Source organism: Podospora anserina, chromosome 3, assembly GCF_000226545.1.
Source record: "Podospora anserina S mat+ genomic DNA chromosome 3, supercontig 2".
NCBI classification, from domain to species: domain Eukaryota; kingdom Fungi; phylum Ascomycota; class Sordariomycetes; order Sordariales; family Podosporaceae; genus Podospora; species Podospora anserina.
The window spans coordinates 1,273,761-1,295,796 of record NW_001914856.1 but is presented as its reverse complement, the minus strand read 5'-3'; the positions used below and the strand labels follow the sequence as shown (position 1 = coordinate 1,295,796).

General features: G+C 51.4%; 10 protein-coding genes across 10 annotated transcripts, besides 3 other annotated features; 4 read left to right on the top strand and 6 right to left on the bottom strand.

Annotated features, from left to right (window-relative positions):
- Positions 1 to 1,615: 1,615 nt before the first annotated feature.
- Positions 1,616 to 2,743, bottom strand: PODANS_3_5570 (uncharacterized protein; the record flags this gene model as incomplete). Its single annotated transcript, XM_001909319.1, has 1 exon — positions 1,616 to 2,743. The coding sequence occupies one exon, from the start codon at positions 2,741 to 2,743 to the stop codon at positions 1,616 to 1,618; it is 1,128 nt and encodes a 375-aa protein (XP_001909354.1).
- Positions 2,744 to 3,395: 652 nt separating this feature from the next.
- On the top strand, positions 3,396 to 4,805 carry PODANS_3_5560 (uncharacterized protein; the record flags this gene model as incomplete). Its single annotated transcript, XM_001909318.1, has 1 exon — positions 3,396 to 4,805. One exon carries the CDS (start codon positions 3,396 to 3,398, stop codon positions 4,803 to 4,805), a length of 1,410 nt encoding a protein of 469 aa, XP_001909353.1.
- Positions 4,806 to 4,872: 67 nt separating this feature from the next.
- Positions 4,873 to 4,955, bottom strand: a tRNA (tRNA-Gln).
- Positions 4,956 to 5,099: 144 nt separating this feature from the next.
- On the bottom strand, positions 5,100 to 7,272 carry PODANS_3_5550 (uncharacterized protein; the record flags this gene model as incomplete). The annotated part of the gene is made up of 2 exons (XM_001909317.1): positions 5,100 to 6,257; positions 6,355 to 7,272. 2 exons carry the CDS (start codon positions 7,270 to 7,272, stop codon positions 5,100 to 5,102), a joined length of 2,076 nt encoding a protein of 691 aa, XP_001909352.1.
- A 1,031-nt stretch (positions 7,273 to 8,303) lies between these two features.
- Positions 8,304 to 10,092, top strand: PODANS_3_5540 (uncharacterized protein; the record flags this gene model as incomplete). Its single annotated transcript, XM_001909316.1, has 5 exons — positions 8,304 to 8,526; positions 8,582 to 8,988; positions 9,043 to 9,189; positions 9,248 to 9,618; positions 9,675 to 10,092. The coding sequence occupies 5 exons, from the start codon at positions 8,304 to 8,306 to the stop codon at positions 10,090 to 10,092; spliced, it is 1,566 nt and encodes a 521-aa protein (XP_001909351.1).
- Positions 10,093 to 10,250: 158 nt separating this feature from the next.
- Positions 10,251 to 10,348, top strand: a tRNA (tRNA-His).
- An 817-nt stretch (positions 10,349 to 11,165) lies between these two features.
- PODANS_3_5530 (uncharacterized protein) lies at positions 11,166 to 13,007 on the top strand (the record flags this gene model as incomplete). Its single annotated transcript, XM_001909315.1, has 2 exons — positions 11,166 to 11,588; positions 11,646 to 13,007. The coding sequence occupies 2 exons, from the start codon at positions 11,166 to 11,168 to the stop codon at positions 13,005 to 13,007; spliced, it is 1,785 nt and encodes a 594-aa protein (XP_001909350.1).
- Positions 13,008 to 13,721: 714 nt separating this feature from the next.
- On the top strand, positions 13,722 to 15,136 carry PODANS_3_5520 (uncharacterized protein; the record flags this gene model as incomplete). The annotated part of the gene is made up of 2 exons (XM_001909314.1): positions 13,722 to 14,678; positions 14,756 to 15,136. 2 exons carry the CDS (start codon positions 13,722 to 13,724, stop codon positions 15,134 to 15,136), a joined length of 1,338 nt encoding a protein of 445 aa, XP_001909349.1.
- Positions 15,137 to 15,162: 26 nt separating this feature from the next.
- Positions 15,163 to 15,263, bottom strand: a tRNA (tRNA-His).
- A 408-nt stretch (positions 15,264 to 15,671) lies between these two features.
- Positions 15,672 to 16,763, bottom strand: PODANS_3_5510 (uncharacterized protein; the record flags this gene model as incomplete). Its single annotated transcript, XM_001909313.1, has 1 exon — positions 15,672 to 16,763. One exon carries the CDS (start codon positions 16,761 to 16,763, stop codon positions 15,672 to 15,674), a length of 1,092 nt encoding a protein of 363 aa, XP_001909348.1.
- Positions 16,764 to 18,169: 1,406 nt separating this feature from the next.
- PODANS_3_5505 (uncharacterized protein) lies at positions 18,170 to 19,294 on the bottom strand (the record flags this gene model as incomplete). Its single annotated transcript, XM_001909312.1, has 1 exon — positions 18,170 to 19,294. The coding sequence occupies one exon, from the start codon at positions 19,292 to 19,294 to the stop codon at positions 18,170 to 18,172; it is 1,125 nt and encodes a 374-aa protein (XP_001909347.1).
- Positions 19,295 to 19,444: 150 nt separating this feature from the next.
- PODANS_3_5503 (uncharacterized protein) lies at positions 19,445 to 20,077 on the bottom strand (the record flags this gene model as incomplete). Its single annotated transcript, XM_001909311.1, has 2 exons — positions 19,445 to 19,600; positions 19,658 to 20,077. 2 exons carry the CDS (start codon positions 20,075 to 20,077, stop codon positions 19,445 to 19,447), a joined length of 576 nt encoding a protein of 191 aa, XP_001909346.1.
- Positions 20,078 to 20,506: 429 nt separating this feature from the next.
- On the bottom strand, positions 20,507 to 21,484 carry PODANS_3_5500 (uncharacterized protein; the record flags this gene model as incomplete). Its single annotated transcript, XM_001909310.1, has 1 exon — positions 20,507 to 21,484. One exon carries the CDS (start codon positions 21,482 to 21,484, stop codon positions 20,507 to 20,509), a length of 978 nt encoding a protein of 325 aa, XP_001909345.1.
- Between the last annotated feature and the right edge of the window lie 552 nt (positions 21,485 to 22,036).

The following is a 22,036-nucleotide window of genomic DNA, read 5'->3' as shown; positions in this document are numbered from 1 at the left end:
ATGTCTTCTTGCATAGGAGTGGGGGTGCGTGGGGGGATTGAGTGAGGAACTTGTGGTTTGGAGGGTGGGGGGCCTGGCTAATTTGATCAAGTCATAAAAGGAGGTTTTTGGACTGTTTTGGACAATTATCGCTCTCACCAAATCTCAACCGCGTTTTCCGTTCAAGTTTGTGGCTCCTGTTCTTCACGGGCTCATGCGGTTCATCTTTGTACAACCTTACCAATTCAATCAAAGCCTCTAGCCTAGTCACGGACTCTGAGAAACCAGGATTCTGGTTGCTTTGGCGTGTGAGAAGAGCTCTTCAACTAACCAGTGTGTGGCAGTCTAGAGAAACCGAGTGGAACAAAACTTACCAGTAGTATGCATATCCACCCAAATCCTACACACCTCAGCAAGATGGCTCGCAATCTGGAACTCAGAGCCTTCCGCTTATAATGCCCAGCAGTACGAATCATTGAAAGATGCGTGTTGTTAACATCAATGTCAATGGTCCAATAAATCACATAGCTAGGTATCAAGTTATGTTGTCAATGCCCACCATTGAAGTGTTGAGTCTCAGAGAGCGAGGCTTCACATGAAAGACCTTGCCCTGCCCCCTTCAAAGCTTGATATGCTGATTAACATGAAGCATCTACAGATACCTAACTCGTTGCAGACAGAACCAAGTGTATAGGTAATTGACAAAGTTTCATCAAAACCTCACCCTGGATGTCAATGAATGCGAGTATCAAGCCATGTGGGGCGTAGACGTAAGCCCACTGCATGTGTCTTGCTCCTCCTCATCTTGCAACCTGGACCACGGCCTCTTGCTTCTTCTCTCCATGCGTCACCAATAGCATCACCTTTTCCCAGACCTTTGTTGACATCCCACTGGCATAAAACAACCTGAGGTTGCAAGCTTCAAAGAGATAGAACCCGAATTACCTGATAGCGTTTCTTCCGGCGATCCTATACCTCTGATTGGCTGACATCATCATCAACGGCAACGATGTCACTCGTGTTGCATTTTTGGGCTGCAATGCATCCTGTCATCACAACCGCTTTCCTTCAAGCCCACTCATCCCCAGGACTTTTAGACTGGACCCTGGGTTTAACGCCCACTTATGTAATAGGTAGGAGCAGGTCCCTTAGAGCGAGCATGCAGATCCAGGGTCCTTCGAGAGGAATGCCGGGTCAAGCGCTGTTCATCCGTGACCCATCCAACGTAACCACGCCTACCTAGAATAGTTCACAAACCCTCAAACTCCATGATGAGACATAGAGGGGGACGCAAGATGTGGGCCAACAAATCTTTGCAAAATCGTCGCGGCAACTGCGTGTGGTTCAGTCCTGTGAGTGATGAGCTAATGATAACATCAAAGCAAACACCTAGTTCAAGGTCTAGAACACACTACCGAACAAGACGTTATGGGCCTATCAAAGGACCTTCGTTTGCAACGTCTTGAACCGGGCACTTTCCAAAGAACGCCACAAGGAAATTTGTTGACTCACGACTGGCGGGGATATAGATATGAAACGCCAAAGTGATAGCAAGATTTTGATATCGCACAGCGGGAAGTTATCTAGTCTCATTTGTCATTCTTGCTTCCCAGTATCATGTGCCCACCCCTAGGGGTCACCACCCTTTCCGAGCGGCCCTCAATTCCTCGAGGACAGTCTTTATCCCCGCAAGTTCCAACTCGTGCATAGTCTCCTCAAAGAGTTGCTTCATGACTGTCATGTGACCTTCCTCATAAACCTGATATCCAAACGGGCTAACCTTCCAATCCATCACAAAGCACCCATTACTCTCTGCTCCTTTCGTGACGACAGCATCCACATACGTCCAAGCCCCATCCTTGATATCCCTCGCAGTAATAGCCTTGACCAACCTGATCGCCCCAGCAAGCAAAATACCACTTGCCTCCCTCTGCAACTCGGTGCCTTTGCAGAAACCGGGATCAACAAGGTTGGTGATGAGTTGATCAGAGGGCGGGAGATAACCCCTCCGGATCAGCTCGGCAAAAAACATCTGACCCAGGAGCTTGGATACAAAGTAGTGGTTCATTGCTTGGTATGCTCCTTTCCCATTCGACGAAGGGGATGTCGTCAGGTTGTTGAACGATGACAGAAAGGGGACGCCGGGGGAAGGTGGGTAAAGTTTGGAGTTGTATACACCACCAGAGGAGACAATGGTGAGTCTACCTGGGTTGCCGCCAGAGACAGATCGCATGATGGGTATCAACAAGATGGCTAGGAGGAATGTGCCGAGGTAATTGACTTGTATGACACGGTCGTTTCCCGTGACAGGGTCTAGGCTGAAGTTTGCTGAAACGACGCCAGCGTTGAGGATGGCAATGTCCAGACGGGGCTTGGTGATGTCGGTGTTTGAGAACTTGTCTGACAGGGCGGAAGTAAAGGATTGGATGGAGGGGTAGGACGACATCTCGAGGTGCATGAATGTGATGGTTGCAGAAGGGAACTTGCGACGGAAACCTGAGGCGACCTCTTCTCCTTTCTCAGTGTTGCGAACTGCGATGATGAGGTGGGAAAGAGAGAGTGATAGGAGGTTGTGTGCGGCATGGTAGCCCAGTCCGGTGGTTGCACCGGTGATGAGGGCTGTTTTGCCTGCCAACGAGGTGGATCTTGTTAGGGTAAGGCGCTGAGGCTTGGTGCGGAATTGAGAGGAAATGAATATGGAGGTGGCGGACTGGGTTGGGCGACCTAGATCGAGGGATGCAGAGGAGGTTGAAGATGGCGTCATGGCGGTGTTGCTTTGTTTGAACTATCGATTGGGATAGAACGCTGATTTGACTACTCAATCATGGAGAATGTGGGACTTTGGGTGATTTATACAGGAGATTTTCGTCTGGATGGACGAGAGCTGAGTTGTAGAAGCAACAAAGACACAAAGGACGACGGCGACCCCAGAGACGACTGTTTACCGAATTGGGATTGTAGTTGAAGCTTGGCGGGCCTTGTTGGCCTGTAAAGACTACCTAGCCTCGCCGACGAGGTTTCAGCTCTGATGAATAAGCTCGCTGAAAGTTGAGGAAGGCATAATCAAGCTCCGTGGCGCCGAACGTTCGGGCCCGTGCCGGTCCCACCTCTCCGTGATCCACCTTTCCCGAAGGGGAGAGTAATCGTGTCTTGGCAAAGCAATCCCGTGTGGGTCCATCCTTCGAGCTGACAGACGACGACATGTTGGATGCCTTTCGACGTCCGCTATTTCCGCTCCCAAGACTTTTGCATTTTCCATATCTGTTCCCAAGCTTGCTTCCTCTTGTCCTGCGAGTTTAATCATCACCTCGATCTATCTGCTCGTAGTGATACTTGGCAAGAATTTGCCGGTCTTACACAGCCGTCACATCTTTTTTGTCGATACAGATACTGCGACGCTGAACCGATCCAACAACATGCCGGCAAGGAAAAACCACGCACCCAACTCGAACACCCCCCTTTTCATAGTCAACTCATCAGCCAAGATCGACCCTGCATCCAGGAAACAGATCCGCAGCCATGTCATGCGAGGCAAGAATCGAAAGCGGGCCAGTCAGAAAGACAAACCCCTGATTCGCTCCTGGATCAACGACTGCCAAGTCGCAGACTACTCTCCCAATTCGATTTCCATCCCACCACGAGTCGGCAATGACCTAAGCCACATTGCCTTCATAACCCCGCTGGCACCCTACATGCAGGAACTCATGTTCCAGTTCTTCACAATCATCAAACAATCCGCCTATCCCGTTGAGACCTGCGTCCAGCCAGACAGTCGTCAGTGGGTGGAATACCTCACCTATGACCAAGCTTACCTTCACTCGGCCCTATTCTCAACCAATGCCTTCTTCGACTGGCGCCGCTCAGCAAAGTTTGGCAATGTTACTCTGCAACACCTTACCACATGCATTTCCCGCCTCCGACAGAACCTCCTCGACGCCTGCCTCGCAACTTCAGATTCAACCATCACCACCGTGAACACCCTAGCCATGATGGCTGACCTATTCGGCGACTACGACAACGCACGGAAACATCTCCAAGGTCTTTCCAAGATCGTCGAGGTCCGAGGAGGAATACAAGCACTTCAATACAACCCCCAACTGCAGTCAAAGATACTGAGAGCCGATCTTGGCCTGGCCCTGTCGACCGGTGTAAAGCCGCTGTTTTTCTCGGAGGGGTTCTCCTGGGAACCTTACTTATCCTCTCAACCACAGCCCACCTCATCCAAACCAACCGGGGCACCAACATGGGACATGTCCTTCGTCACTGACCCTCGCCTGTTGAACGTCTACCTTGACCTCCGGGAATTCTCTCGCGCGGCTAATCTCGCAAAGCAGATAGGCAGCAAGATCGGGGCGGCTGAGTATCTTGAGACGCTGATCTCGGTGCAGTACAGGCTGTTGGCTTTACGTCATGAAGACGGTCTGTCGATGACAGCAGAGGAAAGACTGTTGAGTGTGGGTATGTTGGCTTTTACCACTACAACTTTTTTGCATGTAAAGGGGTTGCCGTTCAAATTCCCTCATTTGCAGGAGCAGGCGAGAGACTGCCTTCAGAATCTGGATACCAAAAAACAAAGCGGTAACCTAAGGCTGTGGTTTTTATTTGTGGCGTATATATCGGCGCTTGGTAACCACGGGGCAGCGGAGGATGGAGGACTATTGGTTGAGAAGGGAAGGGAGATTGTGGAGGTGATGAAAGGTGAGAAGAGTGAACTGGGATGGACTGACGTGAGGGATATCTTGATGGAGGTTATGTGGATTGATTGGGTGCATTCTGAGGATGGGAAAGAGTTTTTGGACAAGATAGCAACTGTGAGAAAGGATTGAAGGGTTGTGTGAGGCTGTAGACATGGGGGAAAGTCATGAATTGCAAAAAAAAATGATGGATGATATGAGGTCCTACCCGGACTCGAACCGGGGTTGCCGGAATGCTCTGATATTCAGAATCCGAAGTGCTAACCGCTACACTATAGAACCTGGAATGTTCTGTGGCTGCAATGGCCGAGAAATTGTCTCAACTTCTCTTTCCTTGCCCGTTGTGTGGGATGGAGTTATGTCCCCACCAGGGCAAACCCATGCTGAGTCATAAGAGGTTCCACATTCAACCTCCTTCATCCCAGGTTAATCTCTTTCCAATGAGGCCCCTGACCAAAGCCTAGATGCAATGCTTTTTTTTCTGATCCAGCCATACCCTCTTCTCTCGGCAATTCCACCATCCCATTTCACCAGGATAACATTATAGTGGAGGCCGTCACAAATTTCTACCTCTGTGGGTGTCCAAGTGTCAAGTACGTATTTTTCATCGTTCCGAAATGTCTTCTGTGGGCACCCCTCAGAGAGAATAACCACTTCAATTGGTGCAGAGTCGTGAAATATGATGTCACTCTCTGAACCCCCCAAATCATCAAGACTCATCCATCCACAATCTTCACCATGAGCCCCGAGGAGTCGAGCGTCACTGGTAAAGACATCTGTCGTTTGGATTGTGAGTGTCAACACCCATGTCCAGAACCTCAAAATTGGGTACGGCTTTGGGTTATGGATTGGCCTCGGCAGCGTCTCCAATGACAACCCAGATTGAAACCCTTGGAATGAAACACGCGGTTCATTAGGGTAGAGCCAGCTTGCTCTCCAATCTGTGGTGCCTTGTAATGTTCGGTGGTGAGTTCGGTTAATTTGGTCGATTACTGACGTTGTTCTCCCGCTGCTATCGGTGGTGTACCAGACTATCCAAGTCCTGTGGCTCTCCAACCATTCGTCAATCAGCTGGCTTTCAAACTCCTCCAAAAATATCATCCGCACCTCCCCTCGCCAGCCAGCCCACGAATAGCTTGGAAACCCAGACCGTCGAGTAACATTGTTCCCCTTGAACAGGAGAAAAATATCGAGATGCGCGACTGGCAAGCCCTGAACTAGGGGATATCCAACCTTTATTGACACTCGCCTCATGATGCCTCCCATGGCTCGGAGCACATCTGCGTCTTTGCCGAGAGACCGGCCTGAGTATTGGCGGATCAAACTACCGTACACTCGTAGAGCAGTGAAGGCAGACTCCCCTAGATGATCCATGGCTCGGGGAACCACCCGGTGAAATCGCGCGAGGTTGTCATTGAGCCTTTCATGATATTCGTCCCTGTTACACCGAAAGATAACTTGGTCTCGGAAGAAGTACAAGTTTCGGCGCGATAAAATGCGCTCTTGAAGCCTAAAACGGCGACTGCGTGAGCAAAGCTCAGAGTATGGTTCACGTATTTTAGAGAAGAAAGACCTATGTCCACGCTCTGGCCATGTGCGGACTCTCGTGCATTGAGAGGTCAATGCTTGTTATCTTTCCTAGGAAGATGCCTGGTTTGATTTCATGAGCCAAGCACCCTACCTCTCGGCTGCCCGTCTCAATGCCAGGCAGCCCAGCATTGGCGTCGAAGCCCGAGGCGGCGACGACAGTAACCCATGCCCGTTCATACACTTGATCCATGAGCTCGATGCCTGGCTCAAGATCGCTAGGGTCGTTTTGAACTAGACATAGAGAATCAACCCACAGATAACGCAGGCCGAGCTTCCGAGTAAGTGTTATAGCATCACGAATTGTTTCCGGGATGAGATTCCAAGCCTTGTTGATACTGTCACGGTACTTGAGTTCATTCCTGTTGGCCTTTGTAATCCTGAAGTTGGGGACGGAGCCCCAGACATAGCTCAACGCCACATATGGTACTATGTGATTCAGTTCTACCACGCAATTGAGCTTGACATCAATGCAGCGAAGAAACTGAAGACCTGGATAGGCTTGCTCAAATGACTCCCCGGCTGGAGCGACAACACATTGATGTTTGCGTGAGCATTCATCGATCCACCTGGCAGTGCGTTCAATGTCAACCGTTTTCGAAAGCTCATAATGCAAGTAATTGCTTCGACCATGATCCCTATGGTTTGCCGCAAGAAAGCAGAGCCCAATTGGAGCATGCCCTGGCCTGGACGAGTCGGCCCTGTCAACTAAGAAACATCTTCGACTAGGAAAAGCAAGGTCCAGACCATAATCCCACTTGATGGAAAGAAGTGTAGAGTCGGGGTTGAAGTTGAAGTAGACTGGCCTTTTGGCGTGTCGATATAGAAGCTCGCTAACCAGTCGACAGACCGGACATGTGCTGGTTCGAATTCGTGAGGCAGTGCCGATATCCCAAGTTGAGTTGTTGCCAAAAGAGATGGGGCTATCTGCGTGTAGCAGATCAAACGGGATCATCGAACAGTATTCGCACAAATCCGGGATAGAAACATTGGGAGTAGAATACTGCGCCATGGTGATGAAAAGATTTGATGTTGATGAGTAGAAGGAACGAGCGCTTTCTGATTAGGCAGCACTGCTCATTGGGCTCTGTGCCCCATCCACGTGATATCGCATCAAACACCATCGCTGGTAAGTCCGCCCTGGGGCGGCAATAGGAAGGTGCGCTGTTGCACTTCGTCACCCCAAGGCCGTCTTGCCAAAACTCGTAAAACATACTTCCGGGCAACAAGTAACTCAAAATGAAGGTGATATCATCTGAGTCCCCGACGGCCCTCTTCTTTCCTCGAATTGAGCGACCGACAGACTCACATTACTATTTCATGATACAACAAGCACCCTTTATCTTGGCAGCTCAATAGCGCTTACCCTCGAAGTGCACGATGCAGCCCTTTTCTCTCTATCAAAGTCTTGACATCTGTTTACGAGGGGAAATGATCGGCTACACAACCATCAGTGCTGCTGCATAACAAAAAGTGTGTGTTCACCTTATCTCTGTCCAGACATTCGGCATGAAGTTCTTACCCTTTCTAGATAGAGATACCGCCCCCACAACCACGATGTGACTCCCGAACATCCGATAAAAGGCGACACCAACCGTTGTATCGCTGTGAGATGGGAATGTTGATCAACGGCAAGCTGCGGGCTGAATCACGCATGCATAAGGCTATTAGCTCGGCACCTGTTCACAAAGCACACATGTGTTAGTGTTTCACTACTTCACCAAACCGAGGGGACAGAGACCCTAAACTATTGGCCTGCAACACACTCACAAGATGCACCACACTTCCCTATATTGGCATGGGGGTTTAGTGATTAGAGATGGTGGCTCATGCAGCGTGCTCGCTTGTGTTGTTGAAGTCAGTCTAAAACTGGATGTATTAAGAGCGATAGTTCTGGACATATTTCTTCAATATTGGGAGGACTTGTCGTTAACCTCATCTTCTCACCCATGCCAGGTCTCAAGGTTATGCGGGACTACTCGCCTGATACCTATTTGACGTTCTTTCACGCTCACAAGCATAACCAGAACGACTACAACAACAATGGCGCTCTCATTCTCGCTTCTAATATCGATTTGGCCATTGCTTGTCGGAGTTTGCGTTATTTACTGTTTGTCTATAGCAGTCTACCGACGATACTTTTCCCCTCTCGCCTCCATTCCTGGGCCCTTTTTCAACGCCATCTCCTACCTTCCCATCCTCTACCAACAAGGTATTCTGGAAGGTCAGCTACTACATGCCTTGGAAATATGGCACGCTCAATATGGTTGGTTCTTTCGGCAATCCCCCAAGTAACGACATCTCTAATGTGAACCACCCAGGCCCGATTATCCGTATCTCACCCAACGAGATTCACCTTTCCTCACCTGAGCACTATGAAACAATATACTCGAACTCCCTGAGGACAGGCTTCTACAAAGATCCTGCGTTCTACGGACCGATGGAGGGGCCGATTAAGACCCCCGTTATGCTGACCATGATCCCGAATGAGGAACACAGGGTGAGGAGAATGGGCATGAATCCATTCTTTTCCCGAAGGTCCGTTCTTGGCTTGGAAGAAATTGTCAGAGACAAAACTGAGAAGTTGGTTAAGATGGCCGAACAATTTCTGAGTCAGAAGGGTGGCGAGTTTGATGTGCACAGAGCCACGAGGGCACTCACGGTCGATATCATCACCGAGTATGCCTATGCGAAATCCTGGAATTATATGGATTTGGCTGACTGGCAAGTCCGCCATGGGATATGAACCTGAAGCCTGGGCTAACAGAACAAAAGGGGCGAGGGATATCAGGAGGCTATTAGAGCTGTTCAGACTTTCTTCCCCTGGTTCCAAACCTTCCCCTCCCTGGTACCGGTCTTTGGGCTGGTTCCGGACTGGGTGATGGTGAAGCTTTATCCACATTTTGGAAAATGGTTTGACAGCCTAGAGGTATGTCGCCCAGTGCCACTTCTCTGGGGAATGGCGGGTGTTAATGCAGATTTGACAGGTTGTTCAGCAATCTGTCGCGGAGGTCAAGAGGGATATCGCGCTTGGTATCAAACCTCCTCGGAGAACCATCTTTCATGAGCTTATTGATCCCGAGCTTTCTGAGACGACAAAGGATCTGCCGTCGCGTCAAAAGCTTCCAGATGCTGTTGTCTTTGCTGACGCGGTGAATGTCACCGGAGCGGGTGTCGAGACTACAGGCGCCACCATTTGCAGGGCGCTGTACGAGGTTCTTGACTCGCCTGAGATTGCAAGGAAGTTGAGGGAAGAGCTGAAGACGGCTCTACCTGACCCTTTTATTGTACAGAATATGAGTTTGGTTGAACTGGAGAAGGTGCCTTATTTGACGGGGGTCATCAAGGAGACTCTAAGGTAGGTACAATATCTACGTGACAACGGTTGATGAAAGCCACGCTGACACAGAACAGACTCAGTCCAGGTGTACCTGGCCACCTACCCCGTGTCGTTCCTTCTTCGGGCGCCACGTTCGACGGGTATATACTTCCACCCGGCACAGTAGTTAGCATGAGTGCCTGGTCGATGCATCACAACACTGAGATCTTCCCGGACCCAGACAAGTTCGATCCCACACGTTGGACCGATCCAGATGTGGACGCCGTTCACGCCAGAGAAAAGTGCCTTGTGTCCTTTGGCCGAGGAACGCGCAATTGCATTGGTCAGAACTTGGCCATGTGCGAACTTTACTACAGCGTGGCAAGCATGATCCGGAGGTGGGATGACTTGAAGGTGCATCCTGATTTTGGAAGGGAGGATATGAAACTGGTAGAGTTTTTGTTGTCGTATCATCCAAAGAAGGCAAGGAAGTTGAAGCTTGTTAGGGGTTGACCTAATATTGAATAATGCAAATTGTAGCCAGGGGGCATTTCTGATCATTGAATTCCTGATACACCTGGAGGGTATGGTAGTGCGAAAATGGGCAGGCGGTGGAGCTTCCGATATAATGTCAAACATTGTGTCTTCCCTCCATCAAATGATACCTCACCGGGTGACTAGTCTAGTGGTCAGGACGCTTCGTTGTGGTTATTCGCAAGAATATCACATACGATCCGAAGAAACCCCGGTTCGATTCCGGGGTCGCCCATATATTTTGCTCTGATCCACACCCAGAGCTTCCTTCTTCTCAGTTTACACTTTTTCCATTTCGGCTTCTTCGGAATTTCTTCAAGTCCCCAAAGACTCAACAAAATCACATGCCGCATTCACAGTAATCTCGTTTCCAGCGCTGGTACACTCCAAGACTTATGTGCTTCAGGAAGGAGTCTTCGAAACCGTCGGCACATTTTTAAGCGATTGGCTTCTTCCCAACTACAGCGGGCAGGGGTGTCTGCTTTCTACAACGTCACCAGCCTCCCAGTGTTACATCTAGTGGAGCCTTCCCGAAGATGGCGGCCTTGATCGGCCTTCAAATACCTGATTGCTGATTTGACAGTGGGCTTTTGACAGCTTCGAACCAGATGGCACAGCGCACGTTGCAGGCATGAGGTTGCTTCATTGGCTTGGCCCTGCATGTCCGATTCCCCTGTAGGGAAAGCTGATGTGCGCTGCCTTGCTCAGGAACACAACTCTTGTGCATGATCTGATAATACGGCTCAACATTCCCACATTTTGGGCGTCCTTTCATGGAGTATGCCTGGTTCGCCGACATGACCAGTCAGGAACAAGAATTGATCAACGCTGCTTAAGATATTGACCCCAGCATGCCAAGGGCGACAATGTATGATCCCGAGGTTATATGCACGACCATCCAAGGCCCTTACATTCGCTGTTCATAACCACTTACCGGAAGAAATAGGTATTGCGAGTACAAATAGGATGTCTCCGTCTACTTCTTTTGACGATGGCTTCACTTTGACACTCAGGCCAAAGTAAACATCGAAGAGGTCCAGTCAACAGTCACCATGTTGCGCCTCACAGCTGCCCTCTCCCTTGCGGGTGTTGTCTCTGCTTCTTTCGAGAACAACCTCGCCTACCTCTCACCATCTCGTCGCCACGCCTCTCTCGCTGTCCCTCTTGCCCACGTTCAGAAGCGCCAGAGTGGCTCTTTGTACACAGCAGCGGAAGTGAACTTCACCCACGGCATCGCGTCAGGAGATCCATATGCCAACTCCGTTATTCTCTGGACCAGACTTTCCCCCACAGCCGATAACGTCGCCTCAGATATCGTCCCAGAGGGCGTAGTGCCCATCTATGGCGATGAGGGCGCCCCCCCCAGCAGCCGCGCCGCCTGCGTCGAGTACCGCATTGGCACAGACGAAGCCTTGACCAATGTCGTAAACAGCGGCAGAGCCTACACCTCGAGCGAAGTAGACTGGACAGTCAAGGTATGCCTCCCACGCCCATCATCCCAAAAGATCCGGGCTAACACCCACCCCCCCTAGTTTGAAGCAACAAACCTCCAACCCTTCACAACCTACTTTTACCGCTTCAACGTCTGCGACTCCTCCAAATCCTCCGTCGTCGGCCGCACAAAGACCATCCCCACAAAAGACCAAACCGTCCCCCGCAACATCAAGCTAGCAGTCTACTCCTGCTCCAACTACCCCGAAGGCTACTTCAACGCCTACGCCGCCGTCAACGCCAAGGATTCCGCAGATTACATCCTCCACCTCGGCGATTACATCTACGAGTACAAAGCCGGCCTCACCGACCTCCGCAAACCTCTTCCTGACCGGGAGACTTACTCTCTCTACGATTACCGCAAGCGCACAGCTTCCTACCGTCTCGATCCTGATCTTGCCTTGTCTCACCAAAAGTTCCCTTGGATCCCTGTCTGGGATGACCACGAGGTCGCTGACAACAGTTACAAGGACGGCTCCAAGAACAGCGACGGGGAGGAGTTCAGGTTGAGGAAGCAGGCGGCTGTGAGGTCGTATTTTGAGTGGATGCCCCTTCGGCAGGTCACTATGGATGACTCTTTGCGCATCTGGCGGGATTTCTCCATTGGGAACTTGTTTGATCTCATCATGCTTGACACGAGGCAGTACAACCGGGACGTTACCGTTCTTGGGCCGCTGGGGGGGATTATTGGGGGGAATAAGAATGAGGTGGAGGAGCAGGCTGATTGGGTGAACAGGACGATCATGGGGTTCAACCAAGAGGCTTGGTTCTACACCAAGCTTCAGGAGTCGAGTGATCGACAGGCCAGGTGGAGGTTGGTGGGCAACCAGGTGATCTTCAGCAGGGTGACGATTGGAGTTTTTAATGATGAGCCGTTTAATCTGGATCAGTGGGATGGGTACATCGCGAATAGGGACAGGGTGTACAAGACACTGGTGGACAACAAGATCAACAACACGGTCATGCTGAGCGGGGATAGCCATGCGGCTTGGGTGAGTGATATGGTTTGGAAGGCGGAGGAGGGGTATGATGAGAACACCGGGGCGGGGGCGGTGGGGGTTGAGTTGGCGGGGAGTGCGGTGAGCAGCTCCAGTCCGTTGACGGGGATTGTGCCGAGGTTGATCACGGATCCGATTTCCAAGTTATTGATCAAGAACAACCCGACGTTGCAGTGGCAGGATTTGTATTATAGGGGATATTTTGAGATGGATATTGGGTATGATGCTATTGAGGCGCAGTTCTTTGGGATTCCAAATCTCAAGAAGAGGAGTACGGAGGAGATCAAGATTGCAAAGTTCTTGATCAGGGATGGGGAGAATAAGTTGGCGAGGAACCCTACTGTGGGTGGTGGAGTGGCGTATGCGGGCGCGTTGAAGAATGGCAAGGTCGAGAAGGCACCTTGATGTCCTTTCTTGTCGATAGAACTCAACTTTTTTCTTTTTGCTCTCAAGACAAAGCCCTGAATTTGTTTTGGTGATTAAAGTGATTACAAAGGTTCCAGATGGACCAGTCTCCAAGCACCGCCAACTTCCTTTGAGAACAACGGGGTGGTGTTCCTGACATGCCAAGGACAAGGGCCATCAACAACGGCTCCTTGCACCAGTCGGGGGCGGCTCCAGACTGTGTACCACTTCAACTACCGGTTCCCGAGTTTTGTTTGCACCTCAAGCTGCATCGCATCGTCACTTCTGATAACAGCTGACAAGCTCGTATCGTGCCGCTTCTCATCTTTGCATTGGGCATCATGAGCTACGTCGTGAGGTTTCACATACTTGAGGCCTACAACGCTAAGACAGAACAGCAAAGCAAACACCACAGAAATAGCTCGAAAATACTGGACTCATTGGTCAAAGTCAAAGACAGGCAAACAAAGAATGAAATTTATCGACGCTGGTAGCAGTTTCAACTGCACTCTTCCGCCTCGAGGCTGGTATGAATGGTCATCAGCTGATGACCGTGGCAACAATGAGGGATGCCAGGACGGACTGGCGTGGGAAGATGAGATTTGATAGTATTGCTTTGGTGTGTTTAGAAATAAGAGACTGCTGGATCCCCGATGCGAAGTCCAGTCTCAGAACTACACTCAACCCATCACTCAGACTCCAGGCAGCTACCTCATGATGTCGTCTGACCTATCTTCCTCCCATGATGCTTGGGCAAGCACACCGCCCAAGGTGACGAGACCAAATCCATGCTGTGAACCTCTGAACCTCCTCGGCGAGTACATGTTTCTCGGCTTCGTGGCTATTTTGGGAATCACTTGCGTGTTGCTCTACAAGTTGATTCTGTGGTTATTCCACATAGAGATAGACTTTGGACAACCAGCCTGGCTTCAGTGGCTTCAACGACCTGAGAAGCAAGACGTCAACACCTGGCTCAACGGCCAAAAGTCAATCATCAACTTTTCCTTCGCTGGCGTTTCGAAGCCACAAGACACCCTCCACCTTCGTGCAGCAGCCAACGAGAATATTGCCCTGGCCTTCAACATCACCAATTCTTTAACTACCGCTTCAACTTCGACCCACAAGAATTTCCTGAAAATGGCCTCTGGTATCATCAACCATCCAGGCCGAGACTGGATCAAGCTCTTTGAGAAAGCCACTTCCACTCTCACAGCTGAACTCCCCCGCGACACAAGCCAACCCCTTCACCTAGCAGAAGCCACCCGAATAACCTGCCTCAAAGTCGTGCTCATCGATAACTTTCAGATCTCTTCGGACAGTTTGCCACGGGACTCACTGGTCATCATCACCGACGAAATCAACAACCAATGGCTCAAAGCCAAGTCGTCTTCGGAGAAACCCGTGATATCATCGCTTCTCATCCACCACCTCACTGCCCTACAACGCAGGGACCCCCGGTGTTTATGCTGGCCATTCGACCAACTAAACCCGGAGGAAATCCTCAGTATGATCATGCCCCAATATGAAACACTCTGGCGCGTCGTCATGGTCACTTACATCCTCGCCTTTCACCTCTATCCTTCGCCTACCCTTCCATCAAGGATCTCTTCTGTTCCCGAGTGTCTCGGGACGAATTCTCTCGAGGAGAGGGAGGCCCTCAAACTGGCAAAAGTAAGCAATATAGGCCACCTTGTTCCCGTTCCCCCCTCCCCATCACTCACTCCATTCCCATTAACACCCAACCCCAGGAAGGCCTCCGCCTCACCCCCTCCAACAAACGCATCTACCGCCACACCCCCTCCTCCTCCTTCAAGATCAAAGCCGACCTCGAACTCATGCACCGGCACCCCTCCATCTGGGGTCCCACCGCCCTCGAGTTCTCCCCCTCCCGCTTCGACAACCTCAGCCCCCTCCAAACAGAAGCCTACCTGCCTTACTCCCTCCGCCCCCACCGCTGCCCAGCCTTTGGGGGGTTCGGAGACCGGATGGTGACTTGTCTTGTTGTTGCCATGGGTCGAGTCCTCGACACAAAAGCTGGCAAGGTCTTCAACACTGAACCGACAAAGAGGGCTGGGGTGGTTGATACAGGGAGGGATGGGTTGGAGGGGTGGAGATACCAAAGAGGGTAAAGGGAGAAAAAAAAGTCAAAAGATAATGGGCGACCCCGGAATCGAACCGGGGTTTCTTCGGATCGTATGTGATATTCTTGCGAAGAATAACCACAACGAAGCGTCCTGACCACTAGACTAGTCACCCGGTGAGGTATTTGAGTTTGTTGCTGAGTTTCGGTGGCGGAGTTGGGGCTTTTGATGGCGTGGGAGGTGGGAGTGCAGAACAGATGTCCGTAGCCTCTGAACTTAAATTTGCACACAACACACACAAATATTAGACAGAAATTTTGTAGAGATATATACCACCCGGCCTACCCTGTGGGTAGGATGTCCTTTTGGTTCCACAAATTTCACATTGTTTTTCTCCTTGTTGCATGCAAGTCACGGAAAAACAATCGCTGAAATCTATTATCAAACTTGCTTGTGCCATGGATCCCAAATAGGTACAGCAGCCATCCATGATCAACCCCCAAAACCGCAACGAAAGACCCCTTTATCACCTCCATACTAGGGCCAAAACACATCAAAAGTACTCACCGGTGCACCTCCCTGCCTAACCCCCCCCCCCAGGAACATACACACCCCCTCCCACCCCCACCGCACTCGTACCATGCCTCGGCACCTCCATCCCCCCCAACCTCTCCCACTTATCCCTCTCAACATCATATACCTCCACCTGAGGAAACACCCCCTCCGTCCCATTAACTTTATTTCCCTCCCCCCCCAAGACAAAAACCCTCCCCCCCACCCTCGCAGCAGCAACTCCCCCCCTAGCAGTAGGCATCCGCCCCTTCTCCACCACCCACCCCTTTCCCAATCTCTTCAGATCCAATTCATAGACCGTGTCCCTAACATTATCCTGCCCGTCCCTCCTCCCCCCAAGAACATAAAACTTGTCCTTATACACCGCCGCCCCAGCGTGATCCCTCCCCTCCGGCAGTCTCCTCGCCTTAGGAGGAAGCGTAACCCAGGTGTTGGTCTTGGTGTCAAAAGCAGAGACCACATCCGTCGTCTGCTGCGGTCCTAGTTCTGGAATAAGAGGGAGGATGGTGAGGCCGCCGGCGAGGTAGACAACGCCGTTGTGCACCCCCATCGCCGCGCTTCCTCGGGGAGTATGACTGTCCGGGAGAGGGGGGAGGTCAGCCCATTGGTTAGTTTTGGGGTCGTAGACGAAAGACAAAGGGGAGGGTCTCCAGGCCCAGTTGTCGACTTCGGTTAGGCCTCCCAGGAGGTAGATTTTGCCGTCGACGACGGCGGCGTTGGGGTGGTTGAGGGCTAGCGGTGCAGGGGCGGCAATGGTCCAGGTTTTGTTGGGGATGGAGTAGATTTGGAGGATGTTGGTTGTTGAATAGGGGAGGGGGGAGGAGGTGTCGTTGGTTGGCAAAATGCCACCGAAGATGGCGAGGGAGGAGGGGGAGAGGGCAAGGGTGACGTGTTCCTGGCGAGGTAAGTCACTGATTGAGGGGAGGGTTTGCCATGTTCCTTTGGAGGGCTTTCCTCGGCTGTTGGGGAGAGCGAGGGTGGTGGTTGTGAATAGGAAGGCCGAGATGAGGGCCAAGAGCTTCATGATGATTGATGTCGATGTGAATAAAGACAATGGTGGTGAATGTTGAGAGAGCGATGCAGCTGTTTTATATCCCGTCATTGCCGTCCTCTTTTGCCGAATGGGACAGCAGCATTCATCTCCTTACTCCAGGTCCGATCTCCACCACAACTTTCAATCGCAAAAACATCAGACCAGCTCTCCTTGGGATGATGATGAGATACCGGTGACGTGGACCAGCTTACTTAACCTCTGTTAATGAATTCATCCGCTCCGAGCTCCGTGCTGACTGCAGACTGATATATGTAGCTGCAATTGGATCTCGGACGGCACGTTCCTGCAGCAAGGCCGGACAAGAAGGCTTCACGTAACACTCGGAGATAACGGACGGTCTAAGCAAACAAGAGTTGTCGGGCAGGCAAAAGGACCATACATCGACCTTTGACCGCGTCAGAATGTGGCTGACATTTGTTCCTTCTGCACGTTTCTTTCCGAAAGAGGCAAGAGTACGTACTTGACATGTTTGTTGATATGGGCTTCAGGATTCAACCAGTCCTTTACTGGGTCAAATGTTAGTCACCTGGTAGACTGCGACGATAATGGATTCTATGGGAAGCCAGTGGGCGACAACAATCATGCCGCAATCACCTGTGCTTCAGTGAGAGAATAAGATCAGTTACGAAAACCCTCGGATTTTGCTTCGCGGCGGAATCAAATGTGAAACTCCTTGTGGGAGCCCTGAGAGGAGTTCGACACTCCCCTCAGCCAGCAGGCTGTCTACTTGACCACGGGGCCTGCCGTAGTCAGATCCTCAATGGCTGTAGCCTGCTGTTCGGTTGGAAAGGAGCAACGTGGACCTAATATTTATACTGTGGTCGCTCCTCCCAGTTGCTGGAGAAACCAGGGACAAGACTGGCAGACAGCGACCGAGTTCGATTCCCGTCCTCAACCAACTTTTTTTTTTCTTCAAATTGACCAAAAACAAAAAGATTGTCATGGCATCCTCAGAGACAGACTGTCCACCCGTGGTGAAGGCATCATTTCGCTCGCATTGCTCTCTCCGATGCCGCCTATTTGTGAAGTGAACTTAAGCCAAGGAATGGCTCAGAATTCAGCCTCACAAATAGGCGGCATCGGAGAAGGGAATGTGAGATACATGATGGCCTTTTCGGGACGGAGACAACCAACACGCAGGCAACGGCTTTGACCGTTGCACCACGCTCTCCTAACCAGTGACACTAGGCTCCCAAGATCCTCCGCTTATATGGGGGTGGTTGCTGGGTTGCGGAGCGGGTGGTTTGTTGTGGTCATATGATGTATGGGTGAAATGAAAGCGGATGGATGCTCTTCGTCGCCACGACGACCACGACAGGACGGCGGAATGGTTGGCTCACATGGGCGCGTGTCACTCATTCACAACTACCCAGTTACCTACATCTATCACCAACTTCAGCCCCATGAGAATTCAAAACACTAAATTTCAAGCTCCCAAAACAACCCCCCCAAAATCATCCTCCCAGACCTCCCCCTTCCCATGACCACCAACCCACATATTCCCCCACCCCTAACCCCCTCCTCACCCCCCTCAACACCACCTCCGTATTAGCCATAACAACCTTGACCAACTCCAAACTCCCCTCCACCACCACCCCCTCCTCTCCACCAGCCTCCAACGCCCGTTGTATACAATCCGTCACCTCCCTCCTCAACCCCCTGTCATTCTGATCCCCTTTACAAACCCAGCCTGCTGACTCCCTCGCCGTATTACCCAACACCCCTTTCCCCACCCTCCCCAAAAAATCGTTATTCACCGCCGCAACCGCCATCAACACCTCAAACGATCCTGTTGTCTTCACAGCTCTGGCAATGGTGGCAGGTCCACCGGGGCATTTACACAATACGGCCGTGCAGTTCTTATTTAGTACTGCAAAGTAAAGACAGACACTCCGGGTTTGAATCTCGATCTCCCGCCCCAGACTTCCACGCAGCCAAGTCCTAGTCTGAGTCGGGTTGAGAAAACACCCGATAGGTCCGACGATCCTGGTGGATTTCACCACTTTTGCCCCAGGCTTCAGACTCCAATGCCCCGGTGTCAACACTTCATGTCTTGATTGAGAACCAGAAACGACAGGGGGGTAAGTTTTCAGTTCTGCTTGCAAGGAGAGGGCGGGGGGTGGGCCAGAGGAGAGGTTGTGTTTCCAGGGGAGGGTGAAGAGGGTTTTGAAAAAGAAACTGAGATTGCCGAGGGAGAGGGGGAGTTGGGCGTCGTATTCCGTTCGGGGTCTGGACAGGAGGGTGGTGATTTTATGCTGTTTACTATCATCAGTTGAAGTTTGATGAAAATGAGCGGGCGGCCTTGAGGTGGTTTTGCATCTCCAGCAGACAGTGCAGCCATGTGGAGGATTCGCACGGACCTTCATGGTGATTTTGGGCGCGATATTCTCCCTTCCTGAACGGTGGTACACCACCGCCCCAAGAACCATGTGCTGAGACTTGGTGAGCATCTCCCCACATTTCGTCCGCGCTATCACACCTGGTGAGCTTGAAAACGACATTCCTGACAGTGCGGCCAACAGCTTCACATCAGCCATGGTCGTCTCGATAGTAGCGCCGTAGATATCCGACGGAATCATCGTTGCCACTCCCACCTGATGTTGGCGTGTCCCCACCAAATAGCCTGGTAATTGACAAGAAACTGAGACCACGCGACGGCCTCCAGACCAGGTGAACTCCCATGGCGGACTTGTACTTGATGGCCCATTTCCATGCAAACGTCAAAGGAGTCAGCAAGTCGAGGCATATCTCCCGTGACCTTTTCCGACGGCACCAGTCAAATCTGTCTCGTTTATCTTGTTCTTCCTCTTCCTCCTCAGGCCGACCCATGCCACAGCACCCTGTGCACGCGCAACTGCACGCAAACGCCGGTGGGCAGCAAAAGACTAGAGTGATGGAAGAGAAAGCGATCCCAATTGGAGTCCACACCACAGCAAAAACACCCCGAAGAAATGTCGGTAAAATGCTGACTTCCTGTGAACCTTGGATCCATCACTCCCCGCTACCACGCGCAGGACGCCATAGTCGAGATATCCGTTTCTCTTCTTGTCGTAGTTCTTCCCAGGCCTGAACTCGGCGTTGGAGGGGTCTCTCTCCATGGTTACCACTGGCTCTGACCGCAACCCCGGCATGGTGAGCACCGGCATTCGATATTGCGGATTCCACGACAGCGAGGAAAGGTGGAACCAAAAGCCTGCTGTGAGGTCAAACACGCCGCTCACACGTCTGCTGCATCGACTGCTAACGGAGATGTACTGGGCGAGCGCAGCAATGGTCTGATCGACGGCGAAGAGGAGGGCGGCAACGGCCGCTACCAGAGCGGCAATGCCGATTGTTGTTTCCCCGGGGTTTTCGGAGCCCATAACGGCATGTTGCGGAGGTAAAATTGTTGTATGCCCCTCTAAAAATTCATGGCTGGCGACTGCCCGATGTTAAAGGAGTCGGACTTGGTAGGGTGTGAGTGAGGCTGATAGCAGCTAAAACACAAACCGCTCAATCAGGGAGCTAGAGGTCTTGATCCCGATAGATCAAGGCTGTGTCGCTGGGTAAGCACACCATTGGACTATAGTATTTGTTGTTCCAAAGACTTGATTATCACCTACTCACTGTTATTACATGCTCTAGAGTCCAAAGCTACAGGTACGCTATGCATGAAGCTAGACATCACCACAACCCATCATCCATGCCCAGTCCTACTGAACAAATGCCCCCAAGTTACGAGATACCTGCATATCAACATCACTGTCGAGGAAGCACAGTCAGCAACTGATACCATAAAGGTTTAGGCGCACTCACTCTGAATCCCCATCTCCACTACCACTTCCCTCACCCTCTCTTTCACCGTCCCCACTTCCCGTAGACCCTTGCCCTCCCTCTGACAGTGCAAACTGAGCATCAGTCATATGCTGACCCGTCTGAAGCCCGTGAACCGGATAACCAGTGTGCATATTCGGCCCAGTGCCCATAAGCTGAGGGTGTATGTGGTCACCAGTCTGTCCTGCTGCCGCCGGTTGCTGATGCTGTTGAGTGACAACCATCTGATTCGCATCACTGGGCCCTGCTTCTCCGTCCTCAGGTGCATCCAGAGCAGCTTGATCGTCCTTTGCCTTCCTCTTTCTGTTTGGCTTTGGACCCTTGTACAGTGAACAGTTGGACGTGTTGTCGAACCACTTGCAGTTGGAACAACTGCCATGGAAAAACTCTGGTAGCACCCGACACTCCAAAAACGGACCCAACGAGTGTTTAGAGCGGCGCTCAGCACACGTGGTACACGACACCGGCGCGTCCTGACCGCGAGAGTGAATGAGTAGACCGTTGACGTAACTGGGCCGTTGAGCAGCGATATGACGAGCGGTAATCCACCCCTGAACAAAGTGTATGTACTCATGGCTAGGCAAGCGGAAGATCTTCCTCTGATTCTCATGTTTGAGAGCAGTGTCTGACAAGGCGTCGCGGATAGCAACGGCCACGGTAAGAATGGGGTTTTTGGGGTTTGCACATGCCGCATTCCAGTTCTTGACTAACGGGTGGTCCTTGAACTCTTCCTCCTTGGTGGACATGTTGGGACGTCCAGGAGGACGGCCACGACGCCGCTTGGGAAAGGCGGCTGGGAGCTCTGGTGTTGAGACATCGGGGTTAGGGGTGGTGGTGGTGGTTGTGTTGGCGGTTGCGTCTGCTCCATCTTGGTTCTGATCAGGTTGTGGCGTTGGTGTCTCCTGTTGTAATGGTGTGTCGGGATTGACAGCCATCAATTGGCCGTCGTGATCCATCGTAATGGTGACTTATACAGGCAAGCGCTACAAGAAAGAGTGTCGTTGCGACGGCAATGCGTGTGTTATTTTGTAGCGATTATTTTGTAGGAAGAACAGTTGACAGCCCGGAACCTGGCGGTTTGGAGATTTTGTCCCACTCACACTCGGGTGGCGCACGGGCCATGCACCAGGCCAGGTGCCGCCAGTTGGCCACCTACGACACAGCAGACAAGCAGGTTGTCGTTTTCGAATATGAAGTCTTTCAATTACGGTCAAGAAGAATTCAATTTCTATATATTATGAGTGCAAAGAGGAAAATACACTCCCCAAACCGAGATGACCTCGGGATGCTGCCTGGTAGACATTTGTATGTACAGTAGCTCAACCTTGAAGAACAGTGGGGCGGTCCTACGTAATGCGCCAAGCGGCCCAGAACCATGTGGTTCAACCGACAACAACCTGTCCCTGTCACTGGCCAACTGAAACAGCCGCAACAACACCACACCAAGACACTGGCTTGCGCACCACCAACTATTGGTGCCTTTTTTCTCTATTTACTTTTTTTTTCCT